At 43.7% G+C, this 24483-nt stretch overlaps 1 protein-coding gene across 4 annotated transcripts in view; it reads left to right on the plus strand.

Moving 5' to 3' along the window:
• Positions 1 to 24483, plus strand: part of LOC149352634 (guanine nucleotide exchange factor VAV2-like) — a 197644-nt gene that overhangs the window by 165019 nt on the left and 8142 nt on the right. For 3 of the 4 annotated variants that reach the window (XM_089581830.1, XM_089581831.1, XM_089581832.1), the window contains 5 exons: positions 1210 to 1266; positions 4648 to 4904; positions 6091 to 6178; positions 9521 to 9635; positions 13465 to 13610. In XM_089581830.1, the coding sequence (XP_089437956.1) occupies positions 1210 to 1266; positions 4648 to 4904; positions 6091 to 6178; positions 9521 to 9635; positions 13465 to 13610 (663 nt within the window). Of the gene's footprint in view, positions 1 to 1209; positions 1267 to 4647; positions 4905 to 6090; positions 6179 to 9520; positions 9636 to 13464; positions 13611 to 14197; positions 14236 to 24483 lie in introns of all 4 variants that reach the window. The other variant, XM_089581833.1, reaches the window with a different exon arrangement.

Genomic DNA, 24483 nt, shown 5'->3' on the forward strand with positions numbered 1-24483 from the left:
ACTTCATTAAAACTTCCGGTTGGGCGAGTTGGTAGTTCATCTTTAATTAGATATGTTATAGCGCAAACAAAGACACTGACAAGAGAGACGAAACACACACACAAGCGCTGGGGATTGTCCGCAAAGAATTTGTGCCTCTCGGACAAACTGTCAATCAGGCTTTTTATCAGGAAGTCCGTTAAAAACTCGAGAAATAGGTGGCACGATTGAGACCAGACATTGCATGCAATCAGATGCTTCACAACGACAATGCACCTTATCACACTGTAATTTCCACCAATAAATATTTGGCAAGAAATAGCATTTCAATGGTTTCTCCGCCCCTGTATGCACCGGATGTCACTCCCTGCAACTTCTTTTTATTCCTTCGGCTCGAAAATTACTTGAGAGGGCGTTGCTTTGGTACTTTCCAGCCTCCGTTGCTGTGCAACTGCTGTAGGGAACTATTTTGAAGGGGGCAACATTAATGTGTTAAAAGAATAAAATTCATGGTCGAAAAAAAAATTTCTCATTACTTCTCTAACACACCTCGTATATACATGGCCTGCAGCTTCATGCGAATAAAAAAAATACAGCGGAGGTGGTAGAAGGCTTCATTGTTTTTCTGTAGTATCAGTTGTGCCAGTATATTTATTATTAGGTAGCTGTAAACATGAGCACAAAGCACTGGCATTGTCAGAGTGGCAAATGGGGGACAGACAATAACATTCTCAGGAGAGCTATCTGTAAACACCTGTAAAGGTGTGCTTGGCTTCTTAGCTTTTGTTTGGCTTTGCCAGTGGTTGTTTGAATGGAAACTACTGAACATGTTTGCAAGCAGCAAGCAGCGATATTTAAACACGAGCTATTTAAAGCTTCTGGTTCTGGCTACTCACAAAAATTTTTGCAGTTGCTCTTTGACCTGGTAAACATTTATAACATCCAGTTATCACCCCTTTCTGCAAAGAGTAACTAATAATGCAACGTTGTCATTGCTGTTGTTTTACAAGGTGTTGCAACCGTTTAATTATAGTCAAAGCCATCTGTCATTTAATACAGGCTGCTGCTGTTTCATTGAATGAGAATTTCCTGTCGCCTCTCGAGGAAGTCCTCAGTGGAACAAAGTTTTTTGTTTGTTTTTTCCAGAACAACCAGAAAATATATTGGGAATGCTAATTTTTGACACGCTGTTGTCACGCTTACAGTTTCGTGTTGTTCTATTTCTGTCAGGGCCGTTTGCAAAGGACAGCAGAAGAAGGCTTTTTTCCGGCTGCATTTGTGGAAGAGGTGAGGAAAGTTAGTGTTTGTTTGAAAGGTGAAGCTCTTTTGTTGTGTGTGCTGTTCATGGCTGTCAGGGATTTTCTCAAGGATGGAGTCCTCACTTGTATATCGGCTTGTGTATGTAATTAAGTAAGCATTCACTTATACAATGTTCATGTGGTTGCACAGGTGTACTCTTTCTCTGCATAGCATTGTATGGGAACATTGTGCTTATGTAATAGTTGCACAGTTTACAAAAATGACAGATAAACATGCAACATCCCATTCTGTGTTCGCCTTGCACCCATGGCTGTACTTTGAATCGGAGGCATGCTTGCTCACAAAAGGCTGAGTCCATGCCCACACCACCATCGGCACTTGTTCACATGCATGTGACAGCACCTTCTTCCATGTGAGGATACAGCAGTTATGTGTAAGCTCAAACATGCAAACACACACTGTTTACGGCACGCATGTTTACAGCAATATGGCTGTGAACCTTTTTGAAGGGGAAAGCCACCAGGTGCATTCACATGCCACTGGCATCCCAATTTCCAAACCATGCGACGTGGCATCATGGAGGGGTGGCTCCAGTTTGGGAGACAGTCATATAGACATTCAGTCAGTACGAAGCAGCTCACACTTCCATTTTTCCTTTAATGATTTTTTCAGCTTGTGCAGTAAACAAAAATGTGTCCTGAAAAACAAACTTCATTAACTGTTGCTAGCACCTGACGTCTGCCATTGGTCTCTGGCTGTATGAAAATGCAATCTTAGAAGCTAAGCTTGTGTAAGCTATTTTGAACTTCTATTGCTAGACCTTATGAGATTGCGGGATGTCTAGCAACCTGGAATACCTAGAATTGGCAGGGAAATCTTTTGCACCGGGAACAATCGGGGATACCATGAAGAAATTGGCCGAGTCAGGGAAAATTACGGATTCAGATTAACACGATGGTCTGCTGTGAATCTCAACAGAACTGCGAGTGCCCAACATATGGTCTGCTCATGCTGGCATGGCGATCTTTTTGTTTGTTTCGAATGCATACAAGGCATGGCATCCTATCCATTTTAGCTGCCTTCTTTTGCTGGCCACAAAGTGAGCACTTCATATATTAGATTATTCTATACTGGTTACCGCTCCGCTTCATTATAAGTTGCTATTCAAAAGCATTTTCTACTGAATAAGCGGGAACCAGCAGGGCATGGAATTTGTGCACTTTTGATTTTCTCATACATGGCACCACGTTGCCCTACCATTGCATCAAAGTCGTTCTGGAAAGTTTACTCTCAGGCCACATCGATCTCTTAGGCCATGCAGAAACTAAAACTAATACTAGTTTCTCTGTTGTTTGAGCTAAGATGCAAAATTCACTGAAACTGAAGCTGTTGACTTTCTGTAAAGTGACCATTGGAAACTGGGGAAGCCAACCTACATGCAGTGCCGACGTATCTGTAGAGTGTGAGATCTATATGTGGGGCCTCCAACTGCTGCTCTTAATTGCGATTGTGTCTTTGCGTAGCTGTTGCTTTTAAGCGGTGACTTCATGATGCCTGCTAGCCGTACACACTGCCTGCCCAGCGCCACCCAGCATAAGACGTCGAAAAAGGGCACCCATCTCCACGTGTCTGGTGGTATACCTCCCCTCTGTGCTCGCGCCGTCGCACTTGTTAAGCAAATTTCACGCGGAGAAGAGCAGCTGCGGCCGGCGCAGTCAGCTCAGACTCGTTCCATGGAAGTCAAGGAGTCCAAGCATCCTCCAGTTAGAGGGATTCAGCATAGCACGATCCGCTTCCACGGGGAGCCTCTGCACATGCGCAGATCGCCCTGAGGCCGCCAAGTCAGGGAACTTCAAGCTGGAGAACTTGTCTTCTGAGCTCCTCCTCTATCAGACCAGCTAGCAAGTTACATTGCTGCATCAGGGCAGGCTATCAGAGGCACCTCTTATTCCTGCTTGTCCCCTCTCTTGCTCTGCCCAGCTGTTGTTGCTCTGGGAAATGCATTCTCACTCCGCATCTCCACCATGAATTCTCCCTGCTTACAAGCAGGGAACAGGGGCAGCACATACCAGCAGCATTATGCAAAACACAGAGCAGTGGCAAGGGCTGCCATTTACAACTTCCTAGCCAGGCTAGTTCATTAGTTTACGGCACAGTTTGTGGCATAGTTTTTGACATGTACTGTTAGCCACACAAACCTCTGGCTGGCGATTCTTTTCTCAAGCTTCCACTAGTGAGATTTTGAGATATTAGTTTCATCACGAAAACCGTTTGAGATAAGAACGGACAAACAGATGTTGCTGATTAGAATTTTGGGTCGTGAAGACCTTTCAAATTGACCAGTATGTAAATGTACAAGTCGAAGATGGTTTACTGTACCTGTGCAACATAGATGCTTATAGTCAAATCATGGCCCTTTGATGTCCCCTAATGTTCATACAATTTGTGGTGTTACTGTACTGCAAAGTTAATGGCCATTGAGAGGTTTAGTAATTTTACACCAAGTGCCAGCAGTCCCACTGTTTAAAACAATCATCCTACAGCTATAAAAACTGTAAAATACATTCTCTGGTTTTGTAAATTGTTTTTCTTAAAAGTCAATGCCATATATTTAGGTGTGCTGGAGTTACATTTGTACATGTTTTAATGGGCTGTTGCCAGTTTTTTTTTTTTTTTTTTGTGGCATCATTGATATTCAAGGCAGAAGTGTTTTTGTAACTACTTTTTTCTCTTTCAGAATGACCTACTCGTATTAAATCCTGTATTGCATTTGAGAATGCATGTTGCTGTCACTCAAAGGCCTCTGAAACATTGGACTTCTACATTTTTACATAAACTCGATGGCCTAAGACATTGGTGCAGAGTGAAAATCGCCTCTGTAGCAGCATTCAGTTGGACACTGGGTTGATCAGTTATCGTTTCAAAACTCTTTGACCTTATGATGTCACGTGTGTGTGGCACCTTACATCTTTAGGTTATCTTTGAACATATTCAGAACATCTATCTTTGTTAGACACCTTTAAGTGACGTATCAACCCAACATAGAGGAGTCATATGTGCATGTTGAAGTGGTGGGGTTAAAGACCAGCAGAATTTAAGCTTGAATTTGTAAAAGCAAGCAACAGTTTAGCTATTACAATTCACGAGTAATGACATTGTAAAGTCCTACTAGGTCAACTTTCTGTAATTGTGCCAAAATAATTTGGGTGTTAAAATGAACTCATTGTACAAACCCCATCGTACAAATAGTCATGTCTATTTTGTTGCCTCTATTCTTGCTGTGAGCAAATGAGTTATGTTGAACCTTTGTCTTTATGTAGCATGTCTTCTTGTCTGTATCTGAATGCTTGCTTGTTGCTTGTCTGCATTGATCTGAGTGTACTAAGTGAAGACTGCAACCTCATGCAGCTGGACAAGCGTGGCTCGTATGAATGTCCAGCTCCTCTAGGCCGAGGCTACAATTCAGTGCAGCAGGGCATGCATACCACACCTCCTGCACTGCCAAGTCGTGATGGCTATGTCAATCTCAACCTGGAGGAGTACCCCTGGTTTGCTGGCCCCATGGAAAGAGAAGGGGCCACATCTCTGCTTGAAAAGTCACCAAGTGGCACTTTCCTCTTACGCATAAGCACCAAGCAGAACGGTGGTTATGCTATCAGCATCAAGTAAGTGACAACCATAATGAAATTCAGCTCTTTATGGCTGATTACGAGGCTGACTTAAGAACTCCTAGCCACTGTAGCTGCATTTTAGGGGAGAGAAAAGTGTAAGGAACCATGTACACTAAGTTGTCATTTATTAATGGGACAATGTGCTGTCAAAGACGAGTATAAAAATATTGGCATATTCGTATGGGGGCTTCCCTTTGATGACAGTAATCAGGGCAAAACTTGTTGTTTTGGCAGGAGTTGCATAGCGTGGTATAAATTTATTTGGGCAAGGCAGCTTTCAATTGCCGCAAAGAAAATGTGGTCATTAAAAGTCAGTAGACTGTCCCTTTAAAAAACTGTTTATTCACAGTTTCACTTTCCTAAACAGCTGCTGGATCCTAGTAAAATACACAAGATTTTCTATGCAGCTAAAATGCTGCATTATTGACAAACAAGCAAGTCTGAGCCACAAAAATGGTGAATTAACCATTTTGTTGGCCCTTTGAGGGTTTAAGTTATTTCTTAACTGCTGAGATATAATTCTGCTAAATTTGGCTGTGTGGTATCATGAGCCGGCAGTGATGGCGTCCCTAATAGTTTGTGCAACTTTGGACATTGAACCCCACATAACCATGCCACTTTACCAGATGACACCATTTCACTGAAAATACTGTGCATTTTTTCTTTCCACCTTATTCACATGGCCACACTACACATGTGTTCGTGTGCTCCTCTGTTCTCTCCCATGTTGTACTGGTTGAAAACAAGCCGCCAGCTTATACCATATACGCTTGCACAGTTTGGGTTGCCGACAGGTGCAAGAGACAAATGCATGTGCATGTAGGGCACTTCGCATGCACAGTTAATGCCTCGCAAAAGTGGACAGTGGAAAATGGACAAAGTGGAAAGTCACAGGACGGTATACCACTATATAATGTGAAATTTAGCGACCGCTGTTTGCGGCAGTGAATATAATATTGCTCAGCGGTTTTTTGGTTTATGGTGTTTTAACGTCCCAAACTGACTCGAGCTGTGAGGGACGCCATAGGGGAGGGCTGCAGATAATTTGACGATCTGGGATTCTTAAACTTGCACTGACATTGCACAGTATTATGTGGGCCTCTAGCATCGAGTAAAGTTTTTTATTTAGAACTGCATCTTTATACAGCTTATATGTTGTGTACTTTTTCTTCAATTACAGTTTTGACAACCAAGTCAAGCACATGCGAGTCTGCTACGATGACAACCAGTTTTACTTATCTGAGACGAAGATGTTTCGAAGCATAGTGGTATGTTGCAGTGAATCACTTTTTTGTAGACCCAGCTACAAAAGTAGCTGGAGCATGGGGGTTGTGAAAGAAGCTAAATTTTCTTACAAACTGTGCTTAGAGCCCAGAATTAGGAGCTGCATTTTTATGTTTTCACGTCCGAACTTAAAGGGAGATGCGGATCTTGAGATTGGAAAAGTAGTGTTTTGTAATAAACATACTTTTAACTCAATCTCTGCAAAATATGCGCGCTCAAAATTAGGTGGGCACTTCTGCCTTTATGAAGTGATAGCGTTAATGATTATTTGCTACTTTCTTTCTTAATTAATACCTTTTTTTCTTACACACTGATTTGCATACATCAGTAGGCACACTACCCCATGTGATACCCCACAAGACACACAAGTTCTCAGTTTAACCGTGCCGAACAATTGTGCCTCAATGGCCCAGGGGTAACGTGTCGGAACCCAAGGGTCATGGATTCGTATTCCTACTACTAATTATCCAAAAATTCTTTTTTTATCAAGAAAATTTATTTTACATGCTATAAGTCACGATGACATTTCAGTTGTGCTGCGACCTTATTGCCGTAATTTAACTCCAGTTTTCATCATTTTCAATGCACAGCTCAGTGTGTGACATCGCGACCCTCTCCACCAATCCTGAATTAGTGTGACAATGCGCATGGTATTAAAACAATCCCAAAATATGAAAAAAAAAAAAAAAATGATGCAGGAGCTTTGAAATGATGCTCCACTTCATGCAATTGCAATTCCAAATCCAAAGCCACTCTTTCGTTTGACACATCTCAAGATGGCATCACATCACCGCAGCAAAAGCTACAGGCATTTTTCCACAACTCAATTTCCTGCAGCTCAGTAATACCCCTGCCACACGGCAAATTTAATGTCATTCCCATCGAATGACATTCGTTCGACTTAATGTCATTTTTTCTGCGCGCTGCTACACGGCAAAAACTAATGTCATTTGCAAATGATGGCGATTGCGATGGAAAAAGAGTACAGTGAGTACAGCATACAAAAATTTCGATGTATGCTTCAATACGTTGCAAAAACTATTGCTTTGCTAATGGAAACCGATTCTAAAATCTTCATCTTCATTTCAATCAACGTATTTAGATAGGTGCGCTGTGCGAGGGATCTAAAAACGTTGATTTCAATAACGTGTTGATCACTGCTATCCACCCCAAGTCCAAGCCAAGCCAAACCTCAGCCAGCGGCGGCAGGCAAATGGCGGACGTCATATTGTGAAATGCTCTCTATGGTGAAATTAGACAGTATTAGCTGTGCGTCCGCAAAAGCTTTGCGCATGCTACGGGCGCACCTTGCGCGCACTGCCGCCCGTCCTCACAACAGTTTTAGTAGGGAGCACGGTGGTTGGGTGTGACTAGCGTAGCGCGCGAGAAGCATAACATACTGTGGCGCCATCTAGACGATAGCAAGTCAAACCTCCTGAACTGAGTGCCGAAAAAACGTTTTTCTCTTTTATTAACGGCAGTAATGAATGCATTCGAAGGCTTTGTTTTTTTTATGTAAATCAATTGGATGAAATGAAAATGTAGATTCTAGTGCAAAGTTGGAGAAATACTTCGCTCGGGGTCGTTGCTATGACGACAGTGTACGCCGTACATAGTTAAGCCTAGCATCAAGAAATTCTGAAATTTATCTCAAAAGCGACTGATATTTCAAACCTATATTGTTACGGAGGGATGAGAATGCACAAAATAAAAGCGAATACAACCGTTTACAGCAAGCTATCACGTCGAAAAATGCAGCGGCGACGCAGTATTCGGTCCGAAGCGGGCGAGCTGGGCGTCGCCATGTTGTGAATGTTAACCACGCAAGGCTGGTAGCGAGAGTGAGTTTTATTTTTTTCCAATTCTATTTGGCATTTTTATATACATAAATGAACGACAGCACAATCGTAGGGACGCGGAAATATTACAGTGCTTGTGACGTTTTTGTAATCGTGCTTTTCGGTGTATATTCTCACCAAGTCTCTGGTGTCGAGGGAACACATTAGCTCGGACGTCGCAGGCGAATGTGTTCAGGGAACTCATTCGATACCTAATGTCGTTTTCATCGAATGACATTAGATTTTCTCGTGTGGCAGCAAACTAATGTCGTTTTGAACGAATGTCATTCGATGGGAATGACATTAAATTTGCCGTGTGGCAGGGGTATAAGTGTACACATACTTCAAGCCTGTTTATCTCCATTCGTGATTTTACGAATACAGTCTCTGGCATACGGGCTTTTCCTCTATTCTTTGGGTTATTAAATTAGCTTGGTATCAATTAATTCAGGAAGAGTATAGCTGTGCTGTGATGTCGTTTTTACTGGCTTTTACATTATGCATTAAATTAATTTAACTGCTTTCATAAATTTTCAGTCAACCCGTTTTTGTGTGTTCTGTACATAGATTTTTTTTACCAATCTGTTTTATCTGAGGCAAAAGTAAAACAGCATCGCCACACAAAGGGAATCTTGGGTGATTCAGTTCTGTAAATATTTCAGATAATTTATAAACATTTTTTGGTTAATGGCCTGAAACAAAGAGCCCAATTAAAATAAAAAATGGCTTATAGCTCAGATTCTTATTGTGCTATTCAAACTATAATTGCATATTTGGATTCTGCTTACAAAAACACACTCATTGATTTTAGCAAGAATCCTACCATAAGTAAAAAAAAAAATTGTTTCAAGACTCGCATATCCCCCTTAAGCAAGCCCAATATTCAGGCTTTAGGGATAGTCACTTTCTTCAGACCTCCTGTGGTCCTGTCACTTTTGCTCATAGGTACATTTTTTTCAGCTGATTTTTGTCATTTATGGAATAAAAACTGACAAGTTTTTGCTTCACTGCATAAAATGATTCTAAGGTGTAATATTTAAGTATGGTGAAATCAGTCTTTCATAGGACCATGTTAGGTGAATTTTGGTGGAAAAGTTGTCTTGTTTGAGCTTATTTTTTGAAACTTACAGGAGAGTTGGGATAGACCTTAAGTGAGCAGCAAATGAGGGAGTGATAAGAAGAGAGATTGATGCTACAAAGGGAAGCATTGGTGTGTAGCAGCCTTCCTTTCATAAGTACTGCGCAGAGGGAAGATAATTTGGTAGTCTTGGGCTGTTTAATCAGAGTGTGCAGGAACAAGCTGCATTTTCCTGCGTGTGCACCTGTGTGCATGATAATCTAACCAAGCTTTTGTCAAGAGTTATTACGTTGTCGTGTTTGTTTTGCATTTTAAAACTGTCTTGTCTAATTAGTGCTTTAAATGCTAGCCTGGGGAGTACATGCAAGTTGACTCGAAAAACGTTCTTTTTTTTTTTACTTACTACTTAGGAGCTGGTTTCATGGTATGAGACCCACAGCCTCTCGGAAAGCTTTAAGGGACTTGACATTTCTCTTCTCATTCCATACAAGAATGTGGTCAGTGCACCAATCACAAATGGAACAGGTGAGTGTTGTTAGTGTACTTGGGGCATTAGCAGGTCTTAAGAAGGGCTACACATCAGGCCTCTTTCAAGAGTCTCTTTAGTGACTCTACTTGATACCATGCTTTTGCAGAGGAAATTGAAGACACAGCTCGTACTGAATTTTCCGTGCACGTTCTCACCTGTAAGGACCCCTAACCAGCTTTGGGCATTTTGAGTGATCTGAACTAGTGGGCAGGGCACTTGGTAATAGGGATTTTGACCTCATAGCACCACTTTAAACTTTGCTGAAAGCCCAGTTTCTTGTTGGGGAGTGCAAATATTCAAACATTGGATTCAAACTGAGTAATGATGAGTAGAATAACATGATTTGATTTTAAAATATATATTGTTCAAATTCTTGAATAGATGGCAGCATTACATGGTATTAGTAACAAACCTCGGAGGCCATGTCTTCGTGCCGATGTTAACTTGCACCAATACTCCCCGTGAATATGCGCCACATATAATCTTCAGCTGTACAGTAGTCTTTCTGTACAGTAGTCTGTCTGCCCGACGCGTTGTGTGTCTTGCGTTTCCCCATTGAATTTGGCATTCACAGAGCATACTCGCCACTACAGCTACCGCCAGTGCCTCCTCTATGCTTTCCACTACCTGTCAGACACAGATGAACACAGTAGCCAACCACCAATCATGCCACCAGGTTGCACCACTCAAACTTCACAGTTGTGCCAAGCACCTGTCACGTGATCCATATACTAATACTAGACAATGTTCTTGCACTTGCTGCCAGTAGTTTTGTGCATAGTGGAGAATGATAGCTTCAGGTGCAACCTGGATTTCACAGAAATTGCTCTTCTGTGTGTTAATGACGTGTTCAACTGTTGCATCTGACAGCTGCACGTAAAACAAGCACATTCAGTGTCATGTTTATAATCTCTCTGCTTATGCAAAGGATAAATGGGCTAGTGAAGCTTCCCATTTGATGGTTTTAAAATTGATGGTTTGATATTTTATGGCACATCAGCTACCTAGTCAATCTTGTGGCAAGTCTGGCAAAAGAACTGTGCTGGAAAGACCTCTAGCTCGTGAAAGCAGAAGGAATCAAAAATAAGAAGCAGTAGACAGCACTTGAATTTTTGCTTGTATTTGGCAGCCAGCATTTGTTTGCCATCTGCTAGTATGCTAGTGTCTTCTGTCACATGCGCTTTTCCACTGCAAAAAATCTATTGAAAAATGCAGTTCCACTGTTTCACCTGCATTTGCTTTCATGCCCATGTTGAAATTTTCATCCACTGGTGCCTGTTAATGCTGCAGCTGGCATAGGTTGTGACTAGATAGCATAATCACCTGTCTCATATTTGTCTGTGTCTTGCTATGCTTCTAATGCTCCAGTTTCTCCAGTTTGGCTGTGGGTGCTTTGAGTAGGTACAAGGGTGCATGCGACTATTGCAGCCAGGAATGGGGTCTTGTAACCTAGCAAAAATGGAGGCACTGTAACAAAAAAAAAAGCACTTCTCTGATTTAAGGTTCTGGTGCAGGCTCTTATCCCTCTGAGCACCTTTGGCGCCCAGGCATCAATTCAACTTAAGCTTCATGAAGACTAGAGGGTAGCGAATGGAGAACAAAGCTGAATTGCTTCAAACACCCATACATTGGCTATGTTTCATCTTTTCAAGAAATGCTTGCAAGAGAATGTTCTTTTGATAGTATTCTGTTCCCAGGCCGCTCATGCCTTGTTACATTTGTGTAATGTAATTGACATTATATGCTGGATACCTTTAACCTTTCAGACATCATGTACATAATGGTGCAGATAGCAGACCTGCATTTCTTTTTTTCTTTTCTGTGTTCTACATCTAGCAGTGAGCTATTTGTTTCAAGTAAATTTAGCGCTATTTATATCATGAATGGGATATTTTTTTTGCTGCCTATCAAACACAAATCCAGCGAATATCAACACTACAGCTAAACAGGCGAGTTGGTTATACATTATTTAGGAGCAACAGCACTCGTCCTTTGCTTCCTCTTCTTTTTGTCCCTGTCTTTCGTGTTGTTGCCAGTAAATATGTCTGACAACAGTGAGCTTGGCAGCACATGTTTGGACAGTCTCATAGACCAGCTTTGTCATATTTTGTTTTAGGTCTCTCGCTCCATGTGCTATTATGAAAATGAGAAGCGATTGCAAATAAGCAATTGTGAACTAGTTGTATTTGCAGGCAAGTTGTATTTGCAGGCAAGTTGTATTTGCAGGCAAGTTGTATTTGCAGGCAAGTTGTATTTGCAGGCAAGTTGTATTTGCAGGCAAGTTGTATTCGCAGGCAAGTTGTATTCGCAGGCAAGTTGTATTCGCAGGCAAGTTGTATTCGCAGGCAAGTTGTATTCGCAGGCAAGTTGTATTCGCAGGCAAGTTGTATTCGCAGGCAAGTTGTATTCGCAGGCAAGTTGTATTCGCAGGCAAGTTGTATTTGCAGGCAAGTTGTATTTGCAGGCAAGTTGTATTTGCAGGCAAGTTGTATTTGCAGGCAAGTTGTATTCGCAGGCAAGTTGTATTCGCAGGCAAGTTGTATTCGCAGGCAAGTTGTATTCGCAGGCAAGTTGTATTCGCAGGCAAGTTGTATTCGCAGGCAAGTTGTATTCGCAGGCAAGTTGTATTCGCAGGCAAGTTGTATTCGCAGGCAAGTAGTATTCGCAGGCAAGTTGTATTCGCAGGCTAGTTGTATATGCAGGCTAGAGGCAAGCTGTATATGCAGGCAAGTTGTATATGCAGGCTAGTTGTATATGCAGGCTAGTTGTATATGCAGGCTAGTTGTATATGCAGGCTAGTTGTATATGCAGGCTAGTGGAGTGAGTGGAAGCGTGGGCATAACTTTTTTTCCCAGCATTATTTGTTCATGGCTTATGGTAGCATCAACCAAACCACACTTTTGGATGAGTTGTGAGCATGGACAAAATCTGTGGGCTTATTTGATGTACTTATTTTTGACAGCACAATGCAAGCTAGTGTGGTGCCGTGGTGTACTGTTGATAGCAGGATGTGATAATTTTCACATACCTGGCAAATGCACTGCATTGCTTCTTCAGCATAAACTGAAATGTAGTCTCTCATAAAGTTCGACATTTTATGCCTGCTTCTAGATACTCTTCGTAACGTGTATGTCGTACATATCTTGAGTGTTGTCACCACACAGGTTTGGTATAGTGTGAAAACAAGGGAAGGCAAGTACTTTCATGTTTTGCTCCTTGTAGTTGTAGCCTGAAGGAGAGATTGAGACCATTTATTCTGTCCAGTTATTTTGCCCAGCCTCCTTGAGCTATCTCGCAGCGACCTTACCTTTTTTGGTATTCTGCTGCTCATGGCTTCTGCGGATATACTACCGTGCTGCATTAGCAAAGTTGACAGTGGTGCACTGGATTCTTCTGCAGGCTGGAATGAGCCATTGCTAGCTTACTTCAAAAGTTCACTCCATTTCCTAATGCCACTATTCACAGTGGGTTCTGTTACGGTGAAGGTTTGAAGTGTTCTTTTCTGGCTATGTTCTCGTTGTGATGCCAGTATCCTTTGTCATCTCAGAGCATCTCTTAAACAAAAATAATATGCTTTCTTTTGGAAGCTCTTCAGTTTTGTAATTACTGAAACACAGTGAAATCTGATCTTGAGGGGCAAAGAAATTAGTCGGTGATTGTCATCTTGGGGACGTCCTTTTTTTCAAACTTTCTATTTAGTTCAGTTTAGTTTGCTTTCATTTTAGTTCTCTGGGGAAAGTATGAATCAGTAACAGTTGACCTTTATTTATTGTGATTTTCTCTACACAACCTTGGTTTGCATTTTCTTTTGTCTCTTGTTTACAGTGGAACACTTGGGGCATGCAGTGGCTTTGCACAACTTTCTGCCAACAACAGAAAGCATGCTAGGGCTGGTCAAAGGGGACGTGGTCACAGTGCTGAGCAAAGCAGGCCAGGAAAAGGGTTGGTGGAAAGGACAAATTCAGGAGCGTGTGAGTAAACCATGTCCTTGCAATAAAGCGTCTGTGTTATATTAGTGCAACACTAGTTTCCTCAATGCAGCAGACTGTTGCACGGTGAACAGTACTTGGCGCATGCTTCATTAGACAAAAAGAAAATCTACAAAAGTCTTTAGTACCTTTCTGGCTCACGCAAGTCAAATGTCCCAAACACTAAAGCAGTTTGCACCTTTGGATGCTGTGGAATAGCACAGGCATCTAATTCATGGTTGCCCCGCCGCGGTGGCACAGTGGTTACGGCACTCGGCTGCTGGCCCGAAAGACGCGGGTTCGATCCCGGCTGCGGCGGCTGAGTTTCGATGGAGGCGAAATTCTAGAGGCCCGTGTACTGTGCGATGTCAGTGCACGTTAAAGAACCCCAGGTGGTCGAAATTTCCGGAGCCCTTCACTACGGCGTCCCTCATAGCCTCAGTCGCTTTGGGACGTTAAACCCCAATAAACCAATAAACCAAATCTAATTCATGGTTGAATATGAGCGAATTCCATGGCTAATTTTTAGCATTGTCTATGCACTGGGGACAAAATTAGCTTGTCAGCTTCATCGTTTTAATTCATTGCAGCGCTGAAGCCAGCCTTCCTCAGGAGCCGGAATGACAACGTATGTGGAAGCACCGATTATATTGCAGTTTTTCATGCCTCGCGTGACCTAGAACCGCTCTTTGACGTCACAGCCATCGTTAAGCTGTTGAAACCAAAACTGAAACAGCACGAGAAAGAAATTCGATTATACCGTATTTACTCGCATAATAGGCACACTCGCATTAGGCACACCTCCAGTTTGGTTGCGAAAAACCAAATTTTTTTTATTTCTGCACATAATAGGCGCACCCCGAACTTGGCACTGTTATCAATACTGTATATTTACACGATTGCAAGCCACGCCTCCCTCCCCCTCCCCCCTCCAATTTTTATTTTAACAAAGTTTTTGCTGAACTGACTACTAGTCCTCACTATTGCTGCTGCTGTCACAGCTGCTGCGGACCGACAGCACATACAACATCGCGTGGAACAGCCGCACAGAGTTTTCAGGAATGCTCACTTTAAACGTCTGTTTGGAAAGCTTCATCTGCAGCCGGAAACCTTCCCGACTTAAGCCCACGAAAACCTCGGCAAAAGGAGTCTAAAACGAAAAATTTGGTACGCCACAGTATCAACTACCACACTTCTCGGCCACGTCTAATTTCCGGCCTGCCGCACGCTTGCCATGTTCGACAGCAAACTACCAGTTGTGTAGCTGTTGAGGTGCTTGCCTGTTGTGCTAAAATAGCAACGCTCGGCGGCAGCACACGAAAGCCACAACTACAATGAACTAACAGGCTACCACAGATCCCGGGCCACAAAAAACTGGAGCTGGCGATGCTGATGCCAATATGGATTGCGAAAGTTCGTGGCAGAGAAAAAAGTTGATGATGATTGGTCTCGGGCGCCATCTGTGGGCGGGACCTGGAAGCTCCTGTGCGCACATGAGGCCTCCGCGATCAAGCGCCTGTTGCTTGCAGCCGGAGCCTATCGCGGATGCCACGGCACGTGCATTTTGAAGGCTATTCCTGCGTGGGTCGTGGGAGGTTTCAGTGGAGCCATTACATGGATTTTTTTTTTCTTTTTTTAGTATTTCCTTCGGGAAAACGGTGCAGCCCGTACACGGGTGCGTTTATGCGGCATGTTCAATTTTGTGAGTCGAAAAATTTCTGGAAATTTTACCCTGCGTAATAAGCGCACCCCGAACTTTGAGCCGGATTTTTTTTTTTAAAAAGTGCACCTATTATGCAAGTAAATATGGTAAATTATTTAGCGGTCATAGGAGGATACCATGAGGTAATCCATGTATAATAATGCCTTGCGCCTCATTACAAAGAAGAAAACATGCACCCAAAAGTTAGGTGTCTATACTCATTAATCAGATTAATCGCGGCGTTGTGAAATCTGTCGATGCCATTGGCTGGAGGACTTCCTTTGAAAGGCATCTGCCGCTTTAATCTTCAGTTTTATCCGACTATAGTCATTTACATGAAAATAATGCTTCTTTATTTGTATTCTTTTCTGTCTACTGTTTGGTTTATTTTGTCATTTGCCAAAGAGCAGCTGCATGTTTGACTTGGTTGGTAGAGTTCTGCAAAAATTCTCAGTTCCCCTGTTTTCTTGCACTGCTGAGGAAAAATGAGAAGTGAGTAGGGCATTTAAAACTGCAAAAATCACAGTTAAAACATCAAAATAAGAAAGGTATGGGGACTCTAAAGAAACATTTCACAAAGCTGGTTGGACGGATTGACGTGGATGGATGGGTGGGCGGATGTGGATAGAGGGATGGATGGGTGGTTGATGTGGATGGGTGGATGTGGTAGGTGGGTGGATAGATGTGGATGGATGTGGATGGGTGGATGTGGATGGATGGACATACGTTAACTTCTTTTAGAGTAATGCTTTGATAAACCAGAAAATCATGTAAAAGCGGGACATGTAGCACCATCCCAATGAATTCTAGCAGCTGTGCCCAGTGTACCTCAGCACCATGAGAGGTAGCTTACTCACACCAGATATTTTTCTTGAACCCACTCACTCACACTTACATCCACTCACTCACTCACACTTAACTCACTCATCCTCACATCCAGTCGGAATGATGGAATGGAATGATGTTACGCATGGCATCATGACAATGTGCCGCACTGATTGGCTAGAATGTCAATCACTGACTGGCTCAAGATAGCATCACTTGTGACCATGGTGTTTGAATAGGGGGGAGGTGTGTAAATAGGTCAGTTCTGCCATGGAGCACAAGTGGCAAGAGCGTACACCAGATTTCTACAGCCTACTGAAAGCTGGCACGGACTGTTGGCGGCCATCGGATAGCTACCTATCCAACTTCTTTTTATCAGTCACAGAAAACTTACAGAAATAGAGGTATCCAGCATGCCCAATAGGATGCTCCACAGATTGTACTACTCAGAAAGGTTTACACAATCTCTTGCATTCATAACTTTTTTTCAGCATCTAAAAAAAATCGCATGACGCGCCTAATAACGTGTATGCTTTTGCTGCCACTAGTAACCATTCTAAGGTTTGCAGTAGAGTAAGCCTATCTGATAAGAAAAAAGCACATGAGCTTAAAACCACAGATTATTGTTTGTGGCATATGTACTGCTAACTATCTGCTAAATGGGTCCTTGTGTTGTGGGGTTTTAAATATGGAGATATAAATACGCTCTTCCCGTTTAACTGCGGCTGACCCAGTTCCATACCGCCGGACCCCACCCCGTGGCCGCGTATGCTACCGAGCGCACGCCGACCACGGGGGGTCTTGCTCTGAGGGAACAAGGGAACGACACACTGGCTGACACAAACAGGCATTTATTGTTACAACAACAATAATGCCAGCTAGCAACAAAATACGCTGAGGAATCGAGGACATCACTCACCAGCACGGTTATGAGTGAATGTTCGCCCACGGTCGGGCAGCGGGAAACTCCGAGGCTGGGCAGGACGAGATGCGGGGTGAGCGTTCCTCCCCACGAGGCTTCGTGCCAGCCGGTGATGAGCGGAGCCTCACGCTGAACGTCAGCACACTTCCCCGTTCCCGAGCCAAAGAGGACCGTCTCCCCCTGCGTGCGCGCAGCAAACGCTCGTGTCGCTGTGACGCCAGCATCCTCCCTTGTTAGTTCGTGTAACACAACTAAGGGGGGTGCATTTCGGGGAAGCGAACTACAGGGGAAAAGTTGAGAGTGCACTGCGGGGAAAGCGAACCATAGGTTACGAGTAAAGCACGTCCCCACAATGTAGCGGTCATCTTTAAAGCTGCACTGAAGAGGATTCTGAACATGTCTTTTTGCTGCGGGAACTCGATCCACACGTTCCTAGCATTCTTAGAAACAGTGACTTATTGCCCTGTGTGGCCAATTTCCCCAATTAAAACGAATTAACGTCCGGCTCCAGCCTTTATTTTTGAATTCTGCCTCGTACGGTGGGCGGAGTCGACCAACGCGTGGAGCGCCTTTCACCCAGTCCCGTGGAGGCTTTGCTTTCGCTTTATTTTGTTTTTTAGGTTTCCATGAATAAATAGTTTCATTCGCAGATAATATAGCCGCAAAATAAGCCCGAAGAAATAAAAATACGCGCGGACTATTTGCTACTACGGACTACGACGTATTACTCGGCCGATGGCAGAGCGGCAAGCCGCCACGGGACTGGGTGAAAGGCGCTCCACGCGTTGGTCGACTCCGCCCACCGTACGAGGCAGAATTTAAAAAAAAAGGCGGGAGCCAGATGTTAATTCGATTTAATTGGGGAAATCGGCCACACAGGGCAGTAAATCGCAGTTTCTAAGAAAGCTCGGAACGTGTAGATCGAGTTCCCGCGACAAAAAGACAAGTTCACATTCCTCTTCAGTGCACCTTTAAGCACCAGTGCAGTGCGATGTGCAAACTGTGTAAAAAAAATTTGGGGGGCACCAAAGCAATTCTTATGTGTAAATGCGAGAGCAAGTGTAGCTGGCTCAAGGGGTCAGTGGACACCTCAGTCGTGCTGTGAGTAGGCGGTGGCATCCACCTACAGATTGAGGTAGTTATGCATTTTTCCTTTTCTCAAATCCAGCGGCAGGTTTAGACTCCATTGATTTTGAGGGAAGGAAAGGCGCATATCTGGCTCCCTGGGTCAGTGGACACCTCAGTCGTGCTTTGAGGTATGTGACGGTGGGAATGCCGGCAGCCTATTGCTCCAGGAGGGCGATGACGTCATTTCTGTGCTGCGTTTCTGCCACGGGTTTGTGATAACAGTGGGGTGGGCGCACAATGAGCACAGTAATGCTCTCGCATTAAAAAATAATCTTTGGGTCTTAGGATACATTCCAACTGGTGTTACTGAGATCGTAGTCTTAGTGAACATTCCAGCTGGTGTTACTGAAAGGGGATATTGCCAGTGCGATGCTGTTTCTCTCCCTAGTCATTCATAACGTTCGACGTGTCCTAATCATTATGGATGTTCAGTGTTCTCGTCGTTGTGTCTCTTGTATTCTGTTATTTCTTTTCTGGGTTTCTTTTCTGTTCTTTTTTTTTCCACATTCTTTCCCTGTCCATGTTTCTGTATTCCTTTTCCATTAAACTTTTTTTTACTTTTTTTTTTCCTATTCTCTACTTTCCTCGTCACCTTCAACCTTGCTCTTTCTGCCTGGCAATTGCTGCCCTACATTGTCACTTCTTTTTCTCATGCACATCTCTGTGCACTGCTTTCCCAACTGTGCCGCAGCCTGGTTCAGTTAGTTTGTGCTTTGTCTACTTTATGTGTTGACTCCATCACGCTTTGTGCTGTAGCACACAACCGCGGCAGAGGCGTCACGGTGCATGGCATATGCTGTAGCAACATCAGGAGTACCCTGTCGACGATTTTACAGCCTCTGTTTTGCATAATTAGAAGCACCATCGGTCACACCTTAGCCTAATATAGTGAGGAAAAAATATTAGGACCAGTGCCAGAGGTATTGCAGAGTAGCTGCTGTTATAGCTCACACCAATTTGAACTTTTAGTGTGAGTGAACGGCTCATTTTAGCAGCCTACTTTTTGCATGATGAGCATTTAATGTCAAGCACCGCAAAGTGCTAAGTTTATTGCAAGTAAGGCTTAAGTGGCCTTCAGGAAAAAGGCAAGCAGTGAGCAGTGAATGTCTTCACCTTGCCTGTGCCCTGCCCAAACCTTCTGAGCGTTTCCGCATCTTTCGAAGTGCTGCGCTCTGCACCCAAGACGCCAGTTCGGCACACCATCTCCCAAAAGACGTCCACACTGCGAGCTGTGGTGGACCGCTGCGGCAATTTTCATTTTTTCATTTAACCTTTTGAAACGTCATGCTCATGACAGCACAAGGCTTTCACTAGAGCTTACTTGTGGCGCTAATGCATGTGTAGTAGCATAAACCAGCAGACATTCTGCACGCTTACCCGAAGTTACTAAATATCTGTCATTGGCATTTTGCACCACCCCTGCTGTCACTGAAATTCACATCACTATAATAGCAGATGTCCGGGCAGTGCTTTTTTTTTTCCCCAACAAAGCCCATGGGTGAGGTGGCCTTTGTTTTAGCTCCTCTTTTTGCGTAACCTGGTATGTGGACGTGCTCCACATGGATGCAGTGATGTGCCTCCCAGGGCAGCGCTGGGCTCTTTGGCCAGTTTTCATGATCTCGCTACTCAAAGAAGGGAATCACCTGTTGTACAGTCAGGGACAAAAGTCTCCGGACCACTTGCTCCTCTAACGAAGCCGATAGCTCTGCTATTAGTCGGTGGCTGGAGACCACACGTGTGGAGGTAAAAGGTAAATTTTTGTTGTTTCATCTGCACAAGTACGGTCTCCAGCCGCTGTCTAAAAGTCGAGCTATAAGCTTCTTTTGAGGAACACGTGGTCCGGAGACTTTTGTCCCCGACTGTACGTCTTCCACACCACAAACCCATTTTTATTCACTTGCTCCCATGCTTGCTGTCAAGACAATGAGCGGCTGGTTATAGTAATAGTGTAAGCTAAGATGCGGGTTTCATTGTTGGCACTTGGGGTTTTTTTTATGCGGGGCTGTGCGTAGGTAAAGGGCAGTGCTAAATAGCTCCTGTCCAAGGCAGTTGGCAATAGCAGATGATGCCTTAAGTACCTGTAATGAGTTTGCCTTGATGGCGGCGTGTCCGTGAATCTGCATGAACAAGGTGATCTTCAATATTTTGGCTGCATGGTGAATCAAGTATTTTTGCAAAGATTGAGGTGTACCTCCATGGAAGGGGAAATAACTGGGATTCCAAAAATGGTGAGAAGAAGTTGTAGTACAATACCACTTGCTTGACTGAGTTTCAAGCGTCATCAGATCGAACTGGGGTAGTAAGTTGCGGATCTTGCAAGAGTGGGGCATCATGATTAAAAGAAGTGGTTTGGCAGGATATGGAGCTGATTTGGTCAAGTTGCTCTATGAGTGAGTCACTTATAAACAGTCTTCTCCTTACTTCTTTCTTAATTATTGTAGATAAGCAGTGAACCCTTTGGCAAAAGTTGTCCTCAAGTAGTGAGAGTTAGCAAAAATTAACCTGAAAGACGTCATCGCATACTGTTGTCACTATACTTCCCTCAACACCATCCAGACAAAAACTTAACTCTCATACTTGCATGCATACACACTCATATACACCCATTTCCTCTCCACTCCAAGTTGTTTCCATCTGAATGGCATTGAGGGAAAAGTAGATGATGGTAGGATGGGATGGCATCTTGCAGATCCGTAGCTGCTTTAACCAGATTACTCAAGGACAACTGTCATGGAAAGGTTAACTGTTTATTTACAATAGTAAAAGAAACAAGTATGGAGAAGTTTTTTTGCAAATGACTGACTTGTAGAGAAACATGCCCTGAACCTCCCAAATCAAAACTGCTACTTGTAATCACAGTGTCCCTGCCCTTGAGGGGGAGAACTCAGTTCAATATGAACTCTGCAAATCAATAATTATGAAAATAAAAGCACTTTCTCTGAACCTATTTAGGTACAGCTATTTCTTCTTATCTTTTTTTTAAATTTCAGTCGTTTTCCTTTCTGCAAAGACATGCTTACAGTCCTGACAAAACACTCGTTTTCTAAGGGTTCAAAATATTTCCAACAGTAACCTCTTTTAATATGTTCCCGGTTCGTACGATTTTCCTGTTCATACTCTCAAACTCATGAGTAATAAAAATGTCCCAAAGAGTTGCTGTTTTTCTTCTTGTTGATACGATCCTGGAATATATATGGTTTTCTTGAAGGTATGCTTTTAACTTTCTGAAATTCAGATTCTATGATACATTTAGTGGCCGATGGAAGGTGCGCTAACATACGAGTAGGCTAAGACTGGGGGCATGCAAGATGAGCAGAGGCCCAGCAGCAGTCGTAAGCTGCCAGGGCGGCTTTTTTCACAGTACTGAAATGCAATGCAGCAAAGCATCCTATCGACAACAACAATGCACAAACATGCCAGCAGGCCTAGGCAGGTGACACGTGTGGCAGTCAGCTGCCAGAGTGGCTTTCCCGCAGTGCATAAATGAAATTGGGCAAATCATCTGAAAGGCATGGACGAACGGGTTGAGCCTGGGGGTACATGACGCAAGCAAAAGCGCAGCGGTAGTTAATTGCCAGAGGGGGTTCTCCGCAGTGCATGAGTGCAGTGGGGCAAAGACATTCAAGACCGCCCATGGTAAACAGGTTTCGGCTACTTTCATCCTTGCCAGCACTGGACCGGATATGTTGCAAAGTTTTACACAACGGACCGGTTACGTTGTGAAGTTTTACACAACAGACAACACATGTGCAGACAGAAGTGTACAGACACTAGGACTGCCGCAGTGGCTAAGTGGTTAGGCCCACGGAACTAAAAATACATGTGGACTTGCATAATGATCGCACTCGCGTAATGATCGCACCCCCGGTTTTTGTTGGTAAAATTCAATTTTTTTTTTCCCCCACGTATTGATCGCACCCTGAACTTGCCCCTGCAATTTGTTGACGATTTCGAGTCTAGCCGACGATAGTCGTACTTGCCATCTGTCTGACAGATGGCACGTGCAGATGACCATCTTGTTCTGTCAGCATTACAGTGGCAGCTGCCTGTTGGTTGACCTGCGGTCACACGGGCAGTCTAAATGCGGTTATGCTTAATCGCGGTTGCCAAACTTAACTGCGGTTACCTCGAATCACGATTCGCTGTTGTCCCAAGGCTCGAAACTGTTCTGGGTTGTAGTGCAACGAACGAAGTGACGCGGTGATCCGGCTAAACTTTCTTGTTCTTGTAAATAATAAGCCCTGGGATACGGGAACGTCAAAAATGAATCCTCCTTGAGGATCGCTGGCCTGTACTGAGTTGCTGGTAGGAGTAATAACCTGCGATACAAGCTAGTTTTACGTTTGCAGCCGCGCAGCAGCTGCCACTGTTGCAGCGCGAGTGACCCAATCTGCTTGCACGCCAGCTCCACTGCTAAGGCGTCGCAGAAATCAATCGTATATATTTCTTTTAATATGAAACAATTAGGTTGTCAGTAAGGCAGCATCATAAGTAGAACATTCATTATAGCGTTCAAAAGTGCCGTCCACTGTGGCTTCGATACGAAATGAGTTAGGCCTAGCGACGACTAGGGAGTACAGAGCGCCGCCGCGCTCGCGGGTGGCACCATTGCAATAAGTTCGCGGAATCCAATGCTCCGAGCGTTGAAAACGTGTCACCTAAGTACATCAACTATGCAGCAGGGACCGGACATTCTTCGGCGTAACGCCAGTAAAATGCGTAGCTTGAGCGCCGCGGGACGTTGCTGTTGTATGCTGTTGCTGCACCATCAGACGAGATCGTAGGCTGCATAAAAGTGCCTTCGCGCAGCACTATACACACTGCCTATTTTGATGCATTCCTCTTGGAAGGTGATTTAGTGCGAAGAAAGTACGTTCTTGAAGCGGGCCAGCTCATGCGCTTTTCGCACAATACCTTCTCGGTGAACGACGTAAGCCGAGATTGCCGAGCTCGGTTCGCGATAACCGCGTTTAGCGGCGTAACCGCGGGTAGCACGCCCGTGTGACAAAGGTTGTCTGCCTGCAACTTGTTTGCGTTTTCGGTGCTCAAAAATTTTTTGTAAAAAATTTACCCTGCGTAATGATCGCACTCCTAAATTTTCGTCAGTTTTTTTTTTTTAAAGTGCAATCATTATGCGAGTAAATACGGTAAAACCTGTCCTCGGGAAATGAAAGACCTGTGCGTACTAGGAACGTTTTATGGAGGTAATATTATGTCGTCACCGCATAGGACACACACACTTGACACATAACTTCCTAATGACAAAACAAGACAAGCCTCTTCATGGAAGATGTGGGGACGAGCTCACACTAAACCATATTTTAATGTCATGCTCAAAACTCGAAACTTTCAACTAAGAAAAAGGTACTTCACTCAATTTCATAATGAACACATTCCTCTTCATCCAATGCTACTCTTGGGTGATAATGCAATTGTTGAGATAAGTTCTGTTTTTAGCTTTTTAAGCGAAGCTGGTCTTCTCGATAAACTATTATTTTAACCAGTTGCCTCATTTGTTTCTGAAATACCTCAGCCACTTTCTCATTCCTGAGAAGACAGCTGAGGTTCCTATTTCATCGGTTGAGAAACTCGAGATCCTTGCCCAGCCAAGGATGGCTGCTGAGGTTACCTGACCTTCTTTAAAGCTTTTACCATAAGTCACTTATAAAATTTTGTCTTATATGTCTTATATTTTTACTACGTTGCACGAAATAACTTTTCAGGCCCATTACACCACCATTGATTTACACTTTTGTATTACATCCTATATAAAACAATTTTCTACCCACTGCGGTGGCTCAGTGGTTATGGTGCTTGGCTACTGACCCAAAAGACGCGGGTTCGATCCCAGCCACGGCGGCCGAATTTTGATGGAGGTGAAATTCTAGAGGCCCGTGTACTGTGCGATGTCAGTGCATGTTAAAGAACCCCAGGTGGTCGAAATTTTTAGAGCCTTTCTCTGCGGCGTCCCTCATAGCCTGAGTCGCTTTGGGACGTTAAACTCTCTCACTCACTCAATCACTCAATCAATCAAAACAATTTTAGATACCCTGAGCTTGGCGCATGGTAGCCTTAGCCGCTTATGCGCCATTAAACCCAACACGTTACAAACCCAATTGGCTCAAAATATATATTAGGGCACGGCCGGCCATGTGATGTGCATCACCTGCCCAATCCGTCCAATTGGCTCTCCACTTAAAGCACAGCTGCTGCATGCAGGCAGTTCGCAAATGGCAGACAGTGCATTCTGCTCATACATATGCTGAAGCAGCTTTTTCACTGCATCCTTCCAACTTCAT

This window comes from Amblyomma mixtum, chromosome 3, assembly GCF_055824585.1.
Source record: "Amblyomma mixtum isolate Tamu chromosome 3, ASM5582458v1, whole genome shotgun sequence".
Lineage (NCBI taxonomy): Eukaryota > Metazoa > Arthropoda > Arachnida > Ixodida > Ixodidae > Amblyomma > Amblyomma mixtum.